General features: G+C 40.4%; 1 protein-coding gene across 1 annotated transcript in view; it reads left to right on the top strand.

Moving 5' to 3' along the window:
• Positions 1-19,408, top strand: part of MCTP2 (multiple C2 and transmembrane domain containing 2) — a 187,500-nt gene that overhangs the window by 30,669 nt on the left and 137,423 nt on the right. Inside the window, exons 4-7 of the mRNA XM_044232181.1 lie at positions 7,674-7,816; positions 8,602-8,678; positions 9,182-9,293; positions 13,280-13,315. Coding sequence (XP_044088116.1) covers positions 7,674-7,816; positions 8,602-8,678; positions 9,182-9,293; positions 13,280-13,315 — 368 coding nt within the window. The remainder of the gene's footprint in view (positions 1-7,673; positions 7,817-8,601; positions 8,679-9,181; positions 9,294-13,279; positions 13,316-19,408) is intronic.

Raw genomic sequence — 19,408 nt, 5'->3', positions numbered from 1 at the left:
AGCAAAGTGCCATTGAGGCATTTCATGGCAGGCTCCCTTAGAGGAGAGGGGTCTGTCATATTCAGGAGAAAACTTCAGGAATAGCTCAACTAAGAGGTGCTAAGTGGCAGAACACATACAGTAAAACACTAAAATGGTTGGGTAGGAAACTGTTCTTTTGTGCTTGGTAAGAAGAGAACAGCTCCAGGAAGCATGCTGCCACCATCTTCCAGAATGATGAGGGCGAGGGTGATTCTGAGAATAAGTACGTTCCCTTTATTTAATTCTTGTTTCTTCTTTCCCATGTGACTGAGGAGGAATGCCCTCTGAATTCCCCTAAACGCCCACTGTGGTTGCTGAAGGTCAGAACTTGACGTGCAAATCTGAGCGTCCCCGCAAGGGGGCAGCAGCAGCTGTTCAAAAATCCTCACTGGCTGTTTTTTCTGGGAATCTGATCTGGCTCTTACTTCGGCAGCCTCAAAGAAAGTCAGAACTTACCGGTCTCCTATAAAAATGGCCAAGCCTCGGTTCTTTTTCTGCCACGAAGAGAAATTCTAAATGTGTATAATATTGGAAAGATTCTAAATGCATGCTTATAAATAGTTTGATTAGTCACTTACTACTCTTAAGCCGGAGTATAAGAAAAACATCAAATTTACACTTTTCATATTTCCAGATACTGTTTATACAGGATGAATTCATTGATGTGTATCTCAGTTTCCCTAAAGACCTGGCAAATAATTGTTGTCTTGTGTCCACTCTTAAGATCGCCTAGCCAAAGTTATCGGATATTAAAATAATGTGAACTTAATGCAAACATGTGGAGATAATTTATTTTCACAAACAAATAACTTCTCTGAGAAGTGCGTTTAATTAGGAAACTTTTCTAGCCTGACAACCTTTCTTTTTTATGGCTGACATGTTTTTGCTTGGCCAGTGAGCTTTGCTGATAGCAAATAAGGAGGTTCTTGCCTACAAATATTACGTTTGCATGGATTTTTATTTTGAATGAGGAATGCTAGTTTTTAAAAGGTATATTTTATTTATATGCACAAATATACACATAAATGACCACTGAGCTGATTTGTAGAACTAGATTTATGGGCACAAAGGAGACTGAAATGTTATTGACTAAAGAAAGCAAGTAAAAATTTAATATGAAGGCTTGTTCTTTTTTTTTTAAGATTTTATTTATCAGAGAGAGGGAGAGAGAGAGAGTATGTGTGTGGGCACTCAGTGGGGGAGGGGCAGAGGGAGAGGAAGAGAGAGAACCTCAAGCAGATTCCCTGCTGGGTGCAGAGCCCAACATGGGGCTTGATCTCACCACTCCGAGATCATCATCTGAGCTGAAACCGGGAGTCAGAACCTCAACTGACTGAGCTATTCAGGCGCCCCAAGGCTGGTTCCTTTTTTTCCCCCCAAAGATTTTATTTATTTATTTGTCAGAGAGAGGAAGAGAGAGAGAACAAACACACACAAGCAGGGGGAGTGGCAGGCAGAGGCAGAGAGAGAAGCAGGCTCCATGCCGAGCAAGGAGCCCGATATGGGACTCCATCCTAGGACCGTGGGATCATGACCTGAGCCAAAGGCAGCGGCTTAACTGACTGAGCCACCCAGGTGTCTCTCCTTTCTTGTGAAGTGCTTGAGTGTGTGTGTAAAGTCTGGGTGCATATCACTATATTACTAGACTGTAGTAATTTTCTTTCCTTTTAGTGCATCTTGAATTTCTGCTTCACGACCATGGCCATGAGTTACAGTATAAAAAAACAAAGAGAAGTTTGTAATTATAGCTTCATTGCAGACTTATTTTATTGGCATATTAGATGATTCTTGAACCAGTCAATATGATATGGTCTGTTCTACTTATCAATTCTGTTGCTTCTGACCCTTTTTCCCCCTCTATAACTCTCTCAGTGTGGCAGTAGATAAATAAAATGCCAAGAGAACAAATATGGTTCTTGATGACTCTCTCCTTGAGATGTCCTGTGTCCTCTCTGAGCTGTCATTTTCTCCAGATTATATATGCAAAGTGATCTGAAATCCTCAATGAATAACATTAGGATGGTAGGTAGAGAGGTAGCCAATACCCATGAATGCTTAGTACTATTTAGTTCTTAATACAATCCTTTCTTTCTGGGAAAGCTCAGATTGTTTCAGGGAAATGTCCTCAAATCAATGGGATCTTGTAAGAAGTCTGTATGGAATTTTCTATTCAATTTCAGAAAAAAAAAAGTAATAGAAATTTCAAAGCATTAGAGAGGGCTATAGAAGGGAGATTACAGAGACAAATTGGTACATGTTATCTTGGATAGCTAAAATAAACGAATGTTTCATTAACACTGCGTATGTTGTTCTGTACTCATCCCTTTTTAAATTAATTGAGTAGTAATACTAAAAATAATAGCAATTGCTATGGGACTTTCTCAGCAAATGGCTAGAGACTATGATTGAAGTATATTGGGTCATTCAGCTCTTGAGATGATCCTAAAAGCTTAGTGTATATTTTTTAAGATTTTACTTATTTATTTGAGAGAGAGCCCAAGCAGAGGGAAGGGACAGAGGCAGAAGCAGACTCCCCACTAAGTAGGTATCCCGATGTGGGGATCCATCCCAGCACCCTGGGAACATGACCTGAGCCGAAGGCAGATGCTTAACCAACTGAGCCACGCAGACACCCAGGTTGATACATTTTTTAGAAACAAGTGAAGATCGTAAGACATAAGGAAACAGTAAAATTGCCCAAGGAAGGAAGTGGGATTTTATGAAAAGGAAGTTATGAAAAGGCAGGTAAGGGCTTTTCGCTCTTATACCGTCTTATTTCAAATGTCGTGCTTTCCTGGACCACGTATTTCTAATACCTGTACCATGCACATTAGACAAGTTTGGGGCATCCATCTTACTTTCTAGACCTTTGATTTGGAGGAATCTCCTATTACGTTCATAGAGGCTCCTAGTAAAATGGTTTTTATGTAGAAGTAATTTTCTGAAATACAAGGTAGAAAAGTTTCGGGGTGTTGGTATTGTTGTCTGAACGTCCTTCTTAGCAGACGTCAGTATTCCAAGGAAGGAAGTGGTAAACAGCTTCTCTCTTGGTTTTGTTGACCACAGAGCATCCCTCCAGGTGAGGTTCTGAGGGGCACAGTCGGTGAAGCCCCAGATTGCCTGCTCTTGTGGTCTGGATCTTCTTGCTTGGCCTCCCAGCACCCTGGGGTGGCCTTATCTCAACCACCAGCTTTTCTTGCTTTTGTTAGTTTCTTCTGCCTCCTACATAATAAGCGGCTACCAGATTTATATTTCTAAAGCTAGGCTCTGATCATTTTTACTCTCCTGTTCATACCTAAACCTGACTTTCCGTCCCTCCTTACGCTGAAATAATTCCAGATGGACGAAGGATTCATGTCTAAAAACTGAAAAACTACAAGATTAGTGGAAGGAAACATAGCTGAGCTAATTTAAAATCCTATAGTGAGAAAATTTCTTCCAAGCAGAATGTCAAATGACAAAGCCATAAATAAAACTTTGGTAAATTTAACTAAATAAAAGTGGAAAAAAAAAAAAAACATACTGCAAGAAATAGCTTAAGCATAAACAAATTATGACAAGATTTATAGCCAGTGGCTGATTTCTATAATTAAAGACTCATTCAAATCCTGAAACAAATAACCATGAGATCTTAGAAAAATGGACAAATGATATGCATGCGAACTTCCCTGACAGAGAAATAGAAACGTAGGTCACTAAAATATGAAAAGATCCTAAGCTTTAGTCAACATGTCAAAATTAGAGAAAAATAGAGATACCATTTTTCCATCTGCTGTTTTTTTAAAACAAAGGCATATAACATCCAGTTTTGGGGAGCATGCAAAGAAACAAGTACAAAACATATACTCTTGGTAGGTATTTAAATTTGACAAACTTTGGAAGAACGATGTGACAATGTCTGTCCAAACCAGGAAAGGTTTGGCTGTTCATGTGCCCTGGGGTTCCAAAGTTAAAAATTCCCTCTGAATATACTCGTGCACTCCAAGAGAGTCATACAAAAATACTTAATATTGTATTGTTTGCACTAGTAAAAAAGAAAAAAAAATGGAAGTAGTATGAATACCCATTATTTGGTGGCTGGTTACATAAGTAATGATAATTTATGAGTGGGCTAAAAAAAAAAAAAATCCTTGGTGAACCTGTATTTTTTTTTTTTTGGTTTTGTTTTATTTTGCTTTGTAAAAGCATGAAGTCCAAGGCATGTAAGTTGATTACATTCGAGTTCAAATCAATTCTTGTATTTTTTTCCTATGATGAACTTACAAAACCAGAGTATTAGGAGAATGGGAATGAGGAAAGTCTGAGAGAGTAGAAGAGACTCTCTTTTTCATTCATACCTTCCCGAGACCGGTGCGTGTCTAATATGTGTGTGAAGAAATTAAAAAAAAAGAGTCAAAAAGTAAAAGAACAGAAAACACAAAACCATCCTGTATTTCTTACAGAACGGAACTAAACTCCTTATTTTGTTATTTTAAAGCACTTTGGGCTCCGACTCAAACCTGCCTTTTCAACTTCATTTATCGTTATATTTTTTCCCACTGATTTCCCAGATCAGTTGAAATGCCGGCCTGGCACCACCCAGATCTTGCTCTCTGCTCCCCCCAGCTTCGATGCCAGTGGCCCCTGCTAGAGTGACATCAGGGTTCAAGTCCACCCTTATCTCAACCAACAGCTTTTGTCTCAGACCCCCCACCACCCCAGAGCTCATCTCTCCCACCAGTGAGCTATGAGCTAGCATCACCCCCGAGTTCAGTTCTGTTCTGACGCTCATCCCTTGGGCCTTCTGTTATATTTACGGTGTGCCTGCCGCCCGCCAGGGGCAGAAGCCTGGACCGAAGCAGGCCCCCCGGGACTGCCGGACCTCGGCGCCCCTCCCCATTGTGCCTAGCACTGAGCCAGGCTCTGAAGTCAGCCGTTCGTGTCTGTGGCACGTGAGCCCCGTCTGCGGGCTTGACAGGGCATTGTGTCATTGAGCAGGGGCAGAGACAGGGACAGCCACGTGTTGTGGTCACGAGTATAAATTGCTGCAGCATTTTTGGAGGACCAGGGAATGGTCGTTAGTCTGTGTGTTGGCAAGCATCGACCCCCCGGGTGTTGGGAGGGCAGCGGGAAACGCAGGCCTGGGCTGCTTCACACGTAGCTCTTCTCCATCTGAGGTTGTGTGGACCCCCGTCGGGTCCACAGGGCAGAGCTGGGGGGCCGTGCCGGGACGCAGGCGCCCGTCTGGCCTCCTGGCTTTTTCTTCTCTTCCCAGAGTGCCACGCTCCCTTGCTCCCTCTTTCTTCCAAAGAACCTCATTGTTAATGAAGCTCCCAGTGAAAAAGGTTAAAGTCCAGCCATTCAGGTGTCATCTCATCATGTGCATACTCGGGGAGTTGCATTCTTGAGCCGCGGACCCCTTTTCAGAACCTGCCTAGTTGAGATGTCACTTTCCTGACGCTGAGGCACTTAGGCTCCCGGAGAAAATCACAGTGTGCTCCCCCTTTCTCAAATTCTCCCTAACAATTAACGCCACACTAACTTGACACCCTCTTTCCTTGTTTGGCTTTGTAAACCCTGGTCCCTTTTTCTATTAATTCCAGACATTAATATTTTCTTTCACGCAACGGACGCCATTCACCCGTGAAACCGTTTGAACATTATGTAGCTGTCAAGATGCCTGGGGATTACCCAGTATGCTTTGCCTGTGAGAAAGTGACACCACCGAGGCCTGGTTTTGAGATGTTTATTTTGAGAGTACGCTGACAAGCATGAAGGCCTGATCCCAGAGTGGCAATTTCATTTAATTAAAGGCCTCTTTTTATTATAGTTTTCCCCTGCTTTATATATATATATATATATATATATATATATATATATATATATATATATATATATCCGAATGATGGTTAAAGTCTGACTTGCCAGAGGTGTTCTCATGTACTGTAAAAGGGGGGGGGTGTTGCTCACTCACTAGTGACTACTGCACTGGATGGCTGTGAATGCGTCCCTTTTTACTATCCTGCTCACAGCTGCCAGCAAACACTGGGCGTGTGCGTGTGTGTCCAAGTCTTTATAAAATAAAGACTGCCAGGGGCTTCGGTCCCCGTGTTGCCAAACTTACGATGCGAGAGTCGAATACGTATGTTTGTACGTCTATGGTTTCATTTCTTTGTCTTAGAGCTGGTAGGCTTGCCATGCCGGAAGGCTACTGTCCAGATGATACCTTGGGTCGCCCGTGAAGGCTTCTCAACAATGTGTTTGATCTTGCTTTCTAGGGAAATCCCTTTCTGGTAAAGTAGTTGGCGAAGGGATCGCATTTGGGGTCAGTCATTTTTAATACAGCAGCTAAATAGAAATCAACCCCCCAAACCCCCCCAAAAAACAAAAAACAGAGCTAATGAAAATAAAAGTTTAAAGTAATGAAGGATAGGTATTAATGGCTTAGTAAAGGTTTGCAGCCGAGCAGCCTAATTATTTTTTGAGATAATATCTTTCGCTACTTTGGCTTGACTTTATAGCAGGAATTCACGTCTGTAAACGTACGGGACCTGTGCTGGGCACCGTCCGCGGCACCTGGGGTGTATGTCAGGGAATATATGTTGGTCTTTGTGTACTGATCATGATTGTTTCACAGTCCATTGTAAGAGTCTAACTCCTCAGATGAGATTTTTCCTGTCTTTGTGGCGTCATTGCCCGGCCTTCAGGCCTCTCCTCACTGATTGTTCATTCATTTGTGCCTTCTTTCTTCACCGTCCCCGGGGTGTTCAGACACAAGTGTGTCCCAAATATGGTGACATACTTAGAGCCATGCACGGACATGCAAAGCAGAGAATTCACAGCGTGTGTTCACAGCCGCCCCCCTCCCCCAAACCGATCTGGAAGTAGGGAGGAGGGTTCGTCCTCCGCCCTTCTTTCTGCTTGGGATATCATAGCTGGAGGGACATGACTCATTCTTCTTGGCGTCTGTTTCAAAGCTCCCTGGGGAGGAGCTGGGCGGGCCAGGGGTGTGGGCCCTGAGGCCAGCTGAGGGCCTGGCTGGGGTAGCTTCAGCTGACCAGGGGCGAGACAATGTTCACGGGCTTTGCTGCAGGTGCAGGAGGCTGGGAAGAATGGCAACTTTGTCATTTTAATCTCTCTGCCCCCTGGTTCCAGTCTTCGTCCTGTGGCCCCATCTTTTGAGCCAGTGTGTCCCAGAGATTGATTGATTGATTATGATTATATCTGAAAGTAGAGAGCCGTCTGGCCAAGTGTTTGAAAATGGTTTCTTTCCCTTTTCACGGACTTGCTGCCCTTCTTGGGAGGGGTGGGCTTCTCCCCAGGACTCCTGACACCGTGGGCTGGTGCTGGTGAATTTTGTTTCTGGAATTTTTGTGGGTGGTGTAGTGATGAAATACTCAGAAGGAAACCAAACGAAAAAGCTCAAGGAGCCCATTTGTATTCTACCACGAAAGGCAAAGAAGAATCAGTCATTTACCCCCAAATTGTTTCATTTTTCTCTCCTCTCCACCTCTGGGGCTTTCAATCCCTGCACAGGGAGACATTTGTCCTAGGTGCACTCCGTGAAATGCTTTGAGCCAAGGGGAGTGTGGAAAGAATCTTTACTTAATGGAGATCCTGGGCTTTAACGTGTATTTTTAAAACCTGTCTTGCTCTCTTCTTTTCTTTTAAAGGCACAAGTGATCCCTATGTGAAATTTAAGCTGAACGGGAAGACGCTGTACAAAAGTAAAGTCATATATAAGAACTTGAACCCAGTTTGGGATGAGATAGTTGTACTTCCCATTCAGAGCCTTGATCAAAAGCTCCGTGTGAAGGTAATCACAGATGGCTTTCGAATCTGCTCTTTGGTTAGACACATTGATTTCTCAGCAGTCTTTGCCCCCTTAAAAAGACCACGTCTCCCAATTCTTTTATTATTATTAAGCTCTGGGTGAAAAATATTAGTGTGGAAGGAATTATTTATACCCTTCATTGAAACTGTATGTTTTTCTCAGGTCAGTGGTCTATACTCTGCAGAAAATCAGAGTGGAAATAATATCTCCATTGATTGTATTTAAAGTTATTGCACGTGGAAGAATTATTACAGCTGGGGTAGTGGCGACAAGTAGGAAAGCCTTTCTCATTAGGAATAACTTTATACTTAATAGAGCTGTAAGCTACCGGGTGTAAGCATCAATTGCTCTAACATCTGGGTTAAAACTGCATGAGTTGAGCGCAGGATAGGATTGCTACAGAAACTTTAGCAAATTTCTATTTAATTGGCAGATCTGCTTACCGTGGAAAATACTAAATTTTAATGAGACACCATTTAAACTACAGAGAGCAGTCCATTGTGCGTAACATTTTAATGCACATGAATCCTGCTTTAAGAGTATTTTCTGCTGTTGTTTTGGCTGTGGTAGGCGAACATGGGCAAGTTTGAATAATCTTCGTTTTCAGCATTGGCTTGGCCTAATGCCTCAACTGTATAGTGCAAATTATTTTTTAGATCTAGAAGACCGAATTCAGAATCCCCAGCCTGTCACATGTATTAATAGTTCAATAAATTCGGTTGGTTTACCTTATTAATGTGTGTTGCTGACCTCTTCCCTCTTTGTAGGTATATGACCGAGATTTAACTACATCTGATTTCATGGGTTCTGCCTTTGTCGTTCTCAGAGATCTTGAGCTTAACAGGTATTGTATTTTTACCTTCTAATTGTGATTTTTTGAATTTCAGAGGGAACTCAAGATAACGTTGAATGGCATGTGTTTAGATTTAAATGAAAAAAAGTCTGAATAAATGAAAGCGTGCTTTGAAATGTGAACTTTTCTATGATTTTAGCTTTTAGTCAGACACTTAGTCTTCCACAGCGTGTTCCAAAATGTGTATGGGATTTTGAACTGTTAATATACAGGTTCATTAACCTACCTAACCTAAAAATAAGACAAGTATTTAAATTTTATTTGGGCAGTAAGAGAAAAGAATCCATTAACCAACTGTTGAATTAGGCAATGCCAAACAGCTCCCCTACTTTGAAGATGGTTGGGTTATTTTTACTGAATATGGTGCTTTTTAAAACTGGTGTCTCACTCTTCCTCCAAGGTAGGAGACTTTTTCTGTAAGCTCTCCAGGCATCTTCAGATTATATAGTAACTGCCCATAAGTGCTAACGTTATTCACTGCTTTTTACTTGTAGAACGACTGAACATATTTTAAAATTGGAAGATCCAAACAGTTTAGAAGAGGACATGGGGGTGATTGTGTTAAATTTGAGCCTAGTGGTAAAACAGGGTGATTTCAAGAGACATGTAAGTGTGATCCTTTTGTTCTTTTCAAAATTCTTCACTGCAATTGTCCTTTGATAACTGGGTTACCAGATGGCTGGCATAAAAAATGATTATTTTTGGAGGGAAACAAATTAATTGTATCAAGATGTAAAGTACTATCTGGGGTTCTACGCACACTTTATTTTGGAATTCTGGAAAAAAATTCTTTAAGGAGTGATCTCTACTTTGGCTAAGGATGTGGATGTTGCTATTATTAAAATGCATATGCTTTTCCTAAGTGGTAAGATTTCCATTAGCTATTTTCTTAGGTACTGGATGACTTAGACATTATTCAGTTATGCAAAGCAGTTCCCAGGATTTAATTATTACACTGTAAATTATTAAAGTGATCAAATACGTATTTGTAGCATTCCAGTTTATTTTGTTTTCTTTCAGCTATCACATTTTCTGTTGAGAGTACTTTCGGGAAGACATAAATTTTAATATCCTCTGATCTATTATCACAGGGATGTTTCTAGTTAATGCACGGCCTATTGAAGATCTCTCTAATACCAACAAAGCATTGGATTTTATGACAATTTGACTGGAAGTGTGTTCTTATGAGCAGATCTGTGACTACAAATCATAACCTAGTTTTATATGCAGGGGTCAGGCCTTAGAATTCCAACAATTAAAATAAGAACAAAAAGCATCTTTGATCAGAACTTATTTGAAAGGTGTTTCTAAAGCCAACTAAAATATCTACTTGGAAAAGGACTAGAATGTGTTCAAATTTAAGCATGTTTAGACTCTGGTATGAAAATCTAAATTAGGCCTCCAGTACTACTTCTTGAATTCAGTCCATGGGGTCAAATGAGGAGAATATACTTGATTTTGACATCACCTTTGCTTTTAGTTGTAATTTATTTTCATGGTGAAACTCAGGACTGATTTACTAGTAAACTCACAGAAGATAGAGAGGGATAGCAAAGCTGAACAGTGCTCTGTTTTGTTTTTTTTTGTTGTTGTTGTTGTTGGTTTTTTTTTTAGTTGTCAGAAAGTCAACTCAGTCGTTGCCATTTTTAATTTGAATTCTTTACTTCTGAGTGTTTAGTTGACAGTAACTGGGGGAAAAAGAAAAACCCTCCCATTTATTAAGTTTTTTAGAGAAATAGTCCTTTGAAAACTGGAAACCTCAATAAAGCTGGTATTGTGGTGTTAAAGTATCTTAAATTGATGTTGAACATACACTTTTTTTTGTTTTTTTTTCTATCCAACATAGTGAAGGAGGGTTTTCTTTCGCTTCTCTCAGCCTGGACAGTATAGCTATTAGATTTGGTGTCGGTGTGTGTGGCCAGTGACTGGTTCCTTGAGCTGGACGCCACACTAAAATAACAGGCTGTGCAAATAAGTACCATTGGCCCCATGATCAAGCAATTGCTACCTGATACATGCTGAAAATTTTCTTACATATGCACGTAGGGCTCGGGAAGTTGGATAATTTCTCATGGAAGCAGCTGCCTAGGTACTCCTGTTGTGACTGTTTCTGTAGCAATAGACTGTTTCTGTAAGGGCCTTAACATCTATTTAGATATTGCCAAAATTTGGGATTTTAAAGTAACACCAGTTCAAATGCATTTCGTATTGCAGAGGTATTAATACGAGGTGCTGCTTTTGTCAAACATCTCAAAGAAAAAACTTTTCAGAGTCCTGAAAGGAGCCATACTTTTCGTGTTACTGAGTTTAGCACTTTTTCCCCTTGACTCCCTGGGCCCCTCCCCCACTTCTTTTCAAGAGTTCGCCAGACTGTGTATCTGCTCACTCCTGCATTTTCTCATTTTCTTTGTTCTTTGCTTGTCTGGTAGAGGTCTAGGGTACAATATATCTCTTGTGTATATATTTTATGGGGCATTATAATACAGAAAACCCTGCCTGCTTTGATTTGTTCGGATCAGTAGTTTTATTTTTCTGTTTATGTATTTGGTCAACGTATCCCCCAAGCAAGGACTCCTGTATCGGGGGCCGTGTGTGGTTGGTTATTCAGCTTAATGCTGTGCCTATGGGGGTCTTTAGGATAGACCAGGTTATCAGAAAATGTTTGTTCTTTTCACCATCTGAGTATTTAAAGACATCCTTGTGTGGGGTTTTTAAACGGCCGTAACTAACACTCGAGACTGGAAAGACGAGATCATTCGATCGGGAATCACTTGTCTGTTAACTCCCACCATGGGAGTCTTTGTCACTTGAGACGCAGACGGACAGAATCTGAACACGAGCAGAATGTCAGTGAACTCACCCTCACGCCCAGCGCTTGGGCGGGGGGACATGGACGTGGCAGAGGTGGAAGGCAGGTGCCAGGTGGAAGGCTGAGAAACCCACCACCCGTTTCTTTCCCTTGGGCTGTAGTTGGAATTGTGGGCTCCGTCCTCAGACGGCCTGGATCGGAATCCCAGCTCTGTTACTTTCATGCTTTGAGAAGTTAAGTGATCAGGTCACATACACAGAATTACTTAACCTCTCTCAACTACAATTTCCTCCCATGTGAAATGGAGATTTAAAAAAAAAAAGTATTTTACAGGATTGTGAAGACGGAAATGATCAAATACAGTGTTTGGCATGCGGTAGACTGTCAATATATGGTAGTTCTTAGTAGTGGAATAAGCAGACAGGCATTTAATTTCCATTAATTTTTTTTCTGCATTTTGTGTATCTTTTATGATTGTTAAAAAAAAAAAAAAAATCAAATGCATTCTATGGCAGAGAGCCCTAACTAGAAATGTGTACCTCTAGGATGGTAATTAATTTTGGTGGTTGTTTGGGTATAACTCTTTGTCAGTATGATGTTAGGAAAATAGAAAAAGAACTGACTTTAATACCCAGATTGTAATCTACAGCTCTGCAGCACATGGTAAATGTTGAGGGGGGGTGGTTTTATTTTTTTAATTTTAATTTTATTTAATTAATTTATTTTCAGCGGGAGGTGTTTTTAATTAAGACTATGTTCAGGTCATTTTTCTACCACTGTTTGTGGTTGCTGGTCACTGGGATGTAAGTGGATTAACCCCAAAGACTATTTATTTTCTGGTTTCTAATTGATTGGGAAGACGTATTGGCAAAGTGGGTAAGGTCATTTGCCTAAAGGTATTTTTTTTCCTTTAAGCATAATAGGAAATGTGGTCTGCTCGATTAGATTCATAATTGCGCTGTAATCTCCCAAATTTATCCAAGTTTGAACATCCAGTTAGCTGGTTAACCAGCCAGAGTAGAGCTTCGCCATCCTGGACGGTGGCAGGGATAATGAGAGGATTTTGCTAGGAAAGAATTTTAATTGTAGACGAAATTCAGCAGCCTTAGCATGACAAATGAGAGATCAAAAGAGAACAGTGGTGAAGTTACTTGCTGTTCAGAAAATTTGTTCTACCCTCCCTTGGTGCTCTCTTAGCCTATTTTTCTTAATTGTACAGGAACAGCTCAGATTTATTTTTCCCTATTATTTTGAATATTGAGATTTGATCATTGGGGTAAATGGAGTGATTTTTTTTTTTTAAGTTTCTAAAAGTATGGAAACCTAAACATGCACAGACATTGTCCATGAACTTACTAAATATTTTTAGAATACTATCTGAATTTTTCAAGTAGGAGAAATCTGCCTTTGCAGATTTGCTTTTAGACATGATATGAGAGATCTTTAAGGCAATTCAAAGCATTTTAAAAATGAAGAGTCTTCTCATATTGAGAACTGGTACTTCTAGGACTGAGCAGTATTCATTATGTCCTGTCTTCTGATTATTGAATACTAGGAGAAAACAATGTCACACAACAACAGAAATTGTATTTTTTTTCTGTTTCTTTCTTTCTTTCTTTTTTTTTTTTTTTTGCTCAAATGTGTTTTCTCTTTAACCTCAGAACTCAAATTTTCGTTGTTTGACTAGAGTGTGCACCATCTAACTAATGAATTATGTTATTAACGATTCTATTTCTTTCTTTCCTTTTGCCATTTTCCACCATTCGATGGACCCAATCCCTAGCGTTGGTCAAGTCGGAAGCGGTTAAGTGCCAGCAAGGTAAATATACTTGTTTATTTTCTTTATGTCATTTGGGGAAATTTCATCTTTGTGGCAATACACATGACTGGTATTACCCAATCTTTATACATAGTAACAGAATTCTCTTCTTCTCACTATTGCTACTAATCAGAAGGAAACAGCCTCCCTTTTAAATTTCATTTAAAAAGGGCATAGCCAGATGTTTGAACTTATACATGTGTTCGTGGTGACATTTTTTATGTACCAACCATGTAAGAATGTTACACTTCATTAAGCCTGGATTATTTGGAATATAGTGCTGTTAGAATTAGTCCTTTAGGAAGTTATATACCACTAGATGGAAACTAGCTTTGGTGTTGTAGGGGCAATGAAAAGATTCATCGAGAGGAATGTGATATATTTTATAAATCTCTCTTGTATTAGTCCTATTTTTCTGTTTATTACCTTCTTTGCTGAAAGTTTCTTGAAAGATTTTTTCATGAAGTACCGGTGATTTTTTTTTTTTTTTTTTTTTACATTGCTGGTATCTTTTTAAGCAATCATAAACTGTTGTCCAATTTGTAAAAGCTCTCTGTGTACAAGATAAGAAGACATTGTTAATCTATCTGGTTATTAAATCAGTAAGTTCTAGTGACTACATGTCAACAGTGATGTGAACATAAACAAAACCAAAAAAGTATTTGTAACTTTAATGTTGCTACTCTGCTACTTTTTAAAGAGATGTGGAGGTGACTGTGATGTGTGTGTGTGTGTGTGTGTGTGTAAGACAGAAAGAGACAGAATTGTCCCCTGACTAGCACTAGTCATTTGGGAAGAAAGACAAACTTTCCAAACCTTTTTTAAAATCCAAAAGACTCAAAGCCCACCTCTTACTAAAATGTGTATCCTTTGCATTTTATATACTCTAAAAATGACCAAGATAAGTTGTTTTGTTAACCAGTTCACTTAGTTTACAAGGCTCTTTTTTTTTCTTGTGTGTGTGTGTTTCTGTTTTTTGTTTTGTTTTGTTTTGTTTTAAGAAATAAAATTAAGAGACAATAAATAATAATGTGAAGCTGTCTCAAAAATTCCTCCCAACTTTTGTCTTATTCCTTTATAGTCACTAGAGGGTAGAAGAACATCATTTCTTGCCACAGAAGGGAGCCCAGCTCTTGCTCTCCCATATTAAGAGCTTCTGTAACCATCCGAAGCAGTAAACTTTCCCGGCATGCTTTGGAGAAGCCTGACAAAGCAGTATTTTCTCGTTTATTGATTCTGCCGCTGCACTAAAACACTGGTACTGTACATCAATAACCATCTTTAGTTAGGGAGCTCCGGCCTGTGGAAGAACTCTGGCAGTTTGTGGGAGAACATAAAGGCTAGAAAGAAAAATTGTGAGCTTGGGGAATATTGGAGTCTAGGGAGGACAGGAGAGGTTATGGGAGAATGACCAAAGGAATGAGGAGGGAGAGAAGAAATGTTGACGGCCTGGATAAAGATACCACAAATACGAAAGACACAGAGGATCCTGGAGAGCAGTATTTATATCTGTATTGCAGACTTGTGTCTTACTACTGAGCTGCTGTGGTTTTTTGTTGTTGTTGTTTTCCCTCTCGTGGTCGTTTCTAGAATTTTGACTTCAGTGCACAGGGCTCAGAGATTTAATAAATGCCCAGACCTGGGGCCTGTGTTTAAATAAAACTTTCGATGAGAAGAGCTCAATGAACGCCACTCATGATCTTACCTGAGGGATGTGGTTTATGTGTTGGTGAAGAATGTCAATTGTTAAGTTGACGTTTTGCTACTTAGAATTTGCAGGTTTTGTGGAGAAAGTGAGGGAGCTTCTAATCTGACTTATGAAAATGAGTGCCATGGAAAATCTGTAGGCACGATGATTAACCCTCTGTAAAAGTAGTTAAAATAGCCCGATCAACCCGTCTTGGTATTTTTTAAACTGTAAGCTTCTTTTTTTTTTTTTTTTAAGATTTCCATATTTAAAAATGAGGCAACAGAAATTTGACATAGAGATTACTATGCTTTGAGTATCTAAAATTTTACTTGTCCTAAGTAATGTATTCTCTATAAAATGTCATTGACTTTTTCACCTCAATCTTAGTCTTTTAATGGCTTAATTTTATTTAGGTAATTCCCTCTTAAACCCCACAAGTTTATAATTTTGCACCATCCAAAGGGACCCAGAATGGCAGCCTCTCTTCTTTTTTTTTGTTTTTTTTTGTTTTTTTTTGTTTTTTCCAATTTATTTATTTTCAGAAAAACAGTATTCATTATTTTTTCACCACACCCAGTGCTCCATGCAAGCTGTGCCCTCTATAATACCCACCACCTGGTACCCCAACCTCCCACCCCCCCGCCACTGCAAACCCCTCAGATTGTTTTTCAGAGTCCATAGTCTCTCATGGTTCATCTCCCCTTCCAATTTACCCAAAAGCACATACCCTCCCCATTGTCCATAACCCTACCCCGCTTCTCCCAACCCCCCTCCCCCCAGCAACCCACAGTTTGTTTCGTGAGATTAAGAGTCACTTATGGTTTGTCTCCCTCCCTATCCCATCTTGTTTCATGGATTCTTCTCCTACCCACTTAAGCCCCCATGTTGCATCACCACTTCCTCATATCAGGGAGATCATATGATATTTGTCTTTTTCTGCTTCTAAAGTGTTTTCTTATTCTATTGACCTTAACCATAATGTAGTAAATACGGAGAGATTGCCTTTAACAAAGTAGGGTTTGGTTTCACCCAGAGCCTCTGTTTACCTCTGTTTAACATGAGAATTGAGAATCTGATTTAACGGGGCCTGAATCAGTTAACTAGCTCTTTTTAGATATTTATTTAGATAAGTAGATATTTATTTTATTAAATAGATATTTACTTTATTTAGATACATAGATATTTTAGATATTTAGATATTTATAATCTTTTCTGTGAAGAGATCTGTTTTTAAATCTTACTCTCTTTCTAACGCATGTGACACATAGAAAATTAACAACAGTGACTTCTCTAATATCAGATAGTTTAATGGAGGGAAAAAAAACCCCATAATGATAAAAGATGGAACTGAGAAATCACAGACTGTATTCAGAAATCCGTGCACATGCACCCACACATACACCCTCCCCCTGTGCTTTCTTTGGGCCTTTGCTGGTCCTGTGGCCAACCACAATTCCCCTTTCCTAGAATTTCCTTTACTGTCCATGCATTTGCTCTGCAATAAATCTCGATTTTTTACATAACCCATCTTTTGACTATTGGTTTATACTGGGTATACCAGTAATCCCAAGTAAGAGACCTGACCTACGCCACTTTTATGTACGAAATTAGTTCACTAGTGGTGCCCGTCTTTGGGCTGTTCAGCTTCATATTCTTGTAGCTTTGTTCTTCTCTGTTATTACAGAGGCTGGTCACCGCAGGATATGTTTTCTAGGTTCACCTGTCAGGTGGCCTCCAGCTGACTTTACACCATGAGAGAATTGTTAAGATACTACCAAGTAGGAGAATTTCCAGGGTATTTCTGTTTTTCCCTCTGTTTCATGTGGTGTCTGGACATGGACCGTATTTTGCATTTTCTCTTAGACCTGCCATGGTTTCAACTTTTACCAGGTGAGTCTATTATTTACCAGGTGACCCTATTATTTACTCTTCCTGCCTCACTACCCAGGGCTTGCAGAACCTCGGCCTAAGGGCACAAATCCAGCCCTAGGTCTGCGTTTGCAAGTAATGTTGCAATAGAGCTGTTACCATCCGTGTAAGCATTGTCTCCACTTGGCAGCAGTGGAGTACTGTAGTTGGGGCAGAGACTTAACAGCCTGAAGCCTGAATATTTATTCTCTGGACCTTGGCAGGAAAATTTGTCCTCCCCCCTTTCCAGCCCCAGAGTGTCGGGGAGAGCTTCGTTCTGTTGCCTACTTAGGTTTTCTTAGCCATGTCTGTTTGGTCTCCCAGGCATCCTATACCTGGGAAAGCAGGTGTCTGCATTATATCCCCTCTATTTTCAGTATCTGTTGTGGTTCTCTTTTCCCTTTGGATTCTGGTGCAACCTAAAGGGGCTTTGCTATTAGCTTTTTGGGATACTTTTTTTAAAAAAAAATATTCTTATTATATTTAAATATTTTATTATATTTTATTTATTTTTTTTGACAGACAGAGATCACAAGTAGGCAGAGAGGCAGGCAGAGAGAGAGAGGAAGGGAAGCAGGCTCCCCGCTCAGCTGAGAGCCCAATTCGGGGCTTGATCCCAGGAGCCTGAGACCATGACCCGAGCCGAAGGCACAGGCCTTAACTCACTGAGCCACCCAGGCACCCTGGATTTTTGGGATACTTTTAAAATTGCCATTATTTTGTAAGATTCATGAGTCCCAGGATAAGGATTCTTCATGAATTTAGGTCATACCCTCTCTGTTTTCCTTCTGTTTTATTCCTTTGGTCCATCTGTCCCTCTGTTTCTGTCTGACATCTAGGACTTCTGAAAGGCAGTCTATAAATCCATATAACTATCTCTCTGGGTAGAAAGACCTCTAGGGCCTGTCCTCATTTCTGGGGACCTCAGTCATGCTCAGGTAAGGCTGTGAATTTGTTAGCTCTCTCTAATCGCATGTGTGATCCGGACCAGAGAAACAGAGCTGCTGCCTCCCTAAGCTTCTCACCAAATGTCTCCTCTTAGTGACATAAGAGTCAACTTCGGCCCAAACCCTGTCACTGCGCACACACTAGGATGGCTGGAATGCTGTCCTGAGGATTCAAAGATGACATGGACTAGGCCGTGTGATTGCTGAGTCAGCAGGAGACAAGACTGTAGGGAGGTAGGGGTATTCAGAGTCGTGGTTAGACTGTATACCAGCCTTGCAGGTGGGCTGAATGCTGGGGACAGAGAAGTACTGCAGTGAATCTTCCCAAATGAGAGGGAAGAAGAAGTGAATTGAGATACGACCGTATAAAATAATGTTGCCCATCCCAAGTGCTTCCAAAGCATTTATTATCAAGCTTCAACCAGTTGGGTTTTCAAAGTAGAGCCCCTAGGACCAGAGCATCAGCATCCCCTCGATATTGTTAGAAACGTGAATTTGTGGCCCACTTCACCCTCCCAACATTGCGGACCTCTTGAATCAGAGTCTCTATGGATGGACCCCACAATCTTCCAGCAAGGAGGAGATTCTGAAGCACGTTCAAGTTTGAGAACCACTGGGGTGGACTTGGGTGTGATGTGGGGTGTTAGGAAGAGGAGGAGACAAAGCTAGAAGCTACAAGACAAAGCTGCCAAGTCTTAGGTAGGGCTGGAATTAGTGTGAAGTGAGTGCAGTTCCCGGCATGCAAAACGCCCAAAGATACTCAGGCGCCAGCCCTGCCTATTACAGAAGCCTAAGAGTGAACGCCTTGCTTGCTTTGCTATAGAGGGAGGTATGGCGGGTCCTGGATAGGGATGCCCTTGAAGTACTGTACCTGAAGGAGACACATAGAAATGGGGAACACAGAAGGGAATCCAGAAATACTGCAAACTTCATGTTACTACATATGTGCATAGCATTTAACGTTGAACTTTCCAGGGGTTAGGGTGAACAAGAAAATCTTGTTCACCCTATCAGGTGGCCTTCTTTTCTTTTTCTTTCTTTTTTTTCATTTTCGTTTTTAAGGGTAGGAAATGTGTGAGAAGCATTTTCCTGGTCCTAATCCCTGAGAAGTGGGTATTTATAGAGTGTAGCATATTTTTTCAAAATCTTTATTTTTTTATTTTGGAGTGCAAAAACTGAGCAATGGTAGGTTTTTTTTTTTTTTTTTCCCCCACAATGAAAAAAATGTTAAATTTCATGGAAGGCTTTTCTAGCTGATGTATCTGTACAACCTGCAAGTTATTCATTATCCTTGGGTCTATAATCTAGTTCTCATGTACAAGTATAAATCTCACGGTCCATGTCCATGTCCTTGTGGGAAATTTAAAAGGCTTTCTTTATGTCCTGACGCAGAGATTTTTTTGTGTGGTTCTAAGAGAATTTATGCCTACAGGATCCTCTTCGGCTGATGTAGGAAGCTGCCAAGAGGAGCTTCTCTGGGAGCCTGTTGCACAAATGTATGGATCTTCTCATGTCATGTTATAAAAGCTGTTGACAATGAGCAGTTGT

Source organism: Neovison vison, chromosome 13, assembly GCF_020171115.1.
Source record: "Neovison vison isolate M4711 chromosome 13, ASM_NN_V1, whole genome shotgun sequence".
NCBI classification, from domain to species: domain Eukaryota; kingdom Metazoa; phylum Chordata; class Mammalia; order Carnivora; family Mustelidae; genus Neogale; species Neogale vison.
This window is presented reverse-complemented; position numbering and strand designations above follow the sequence as displayed.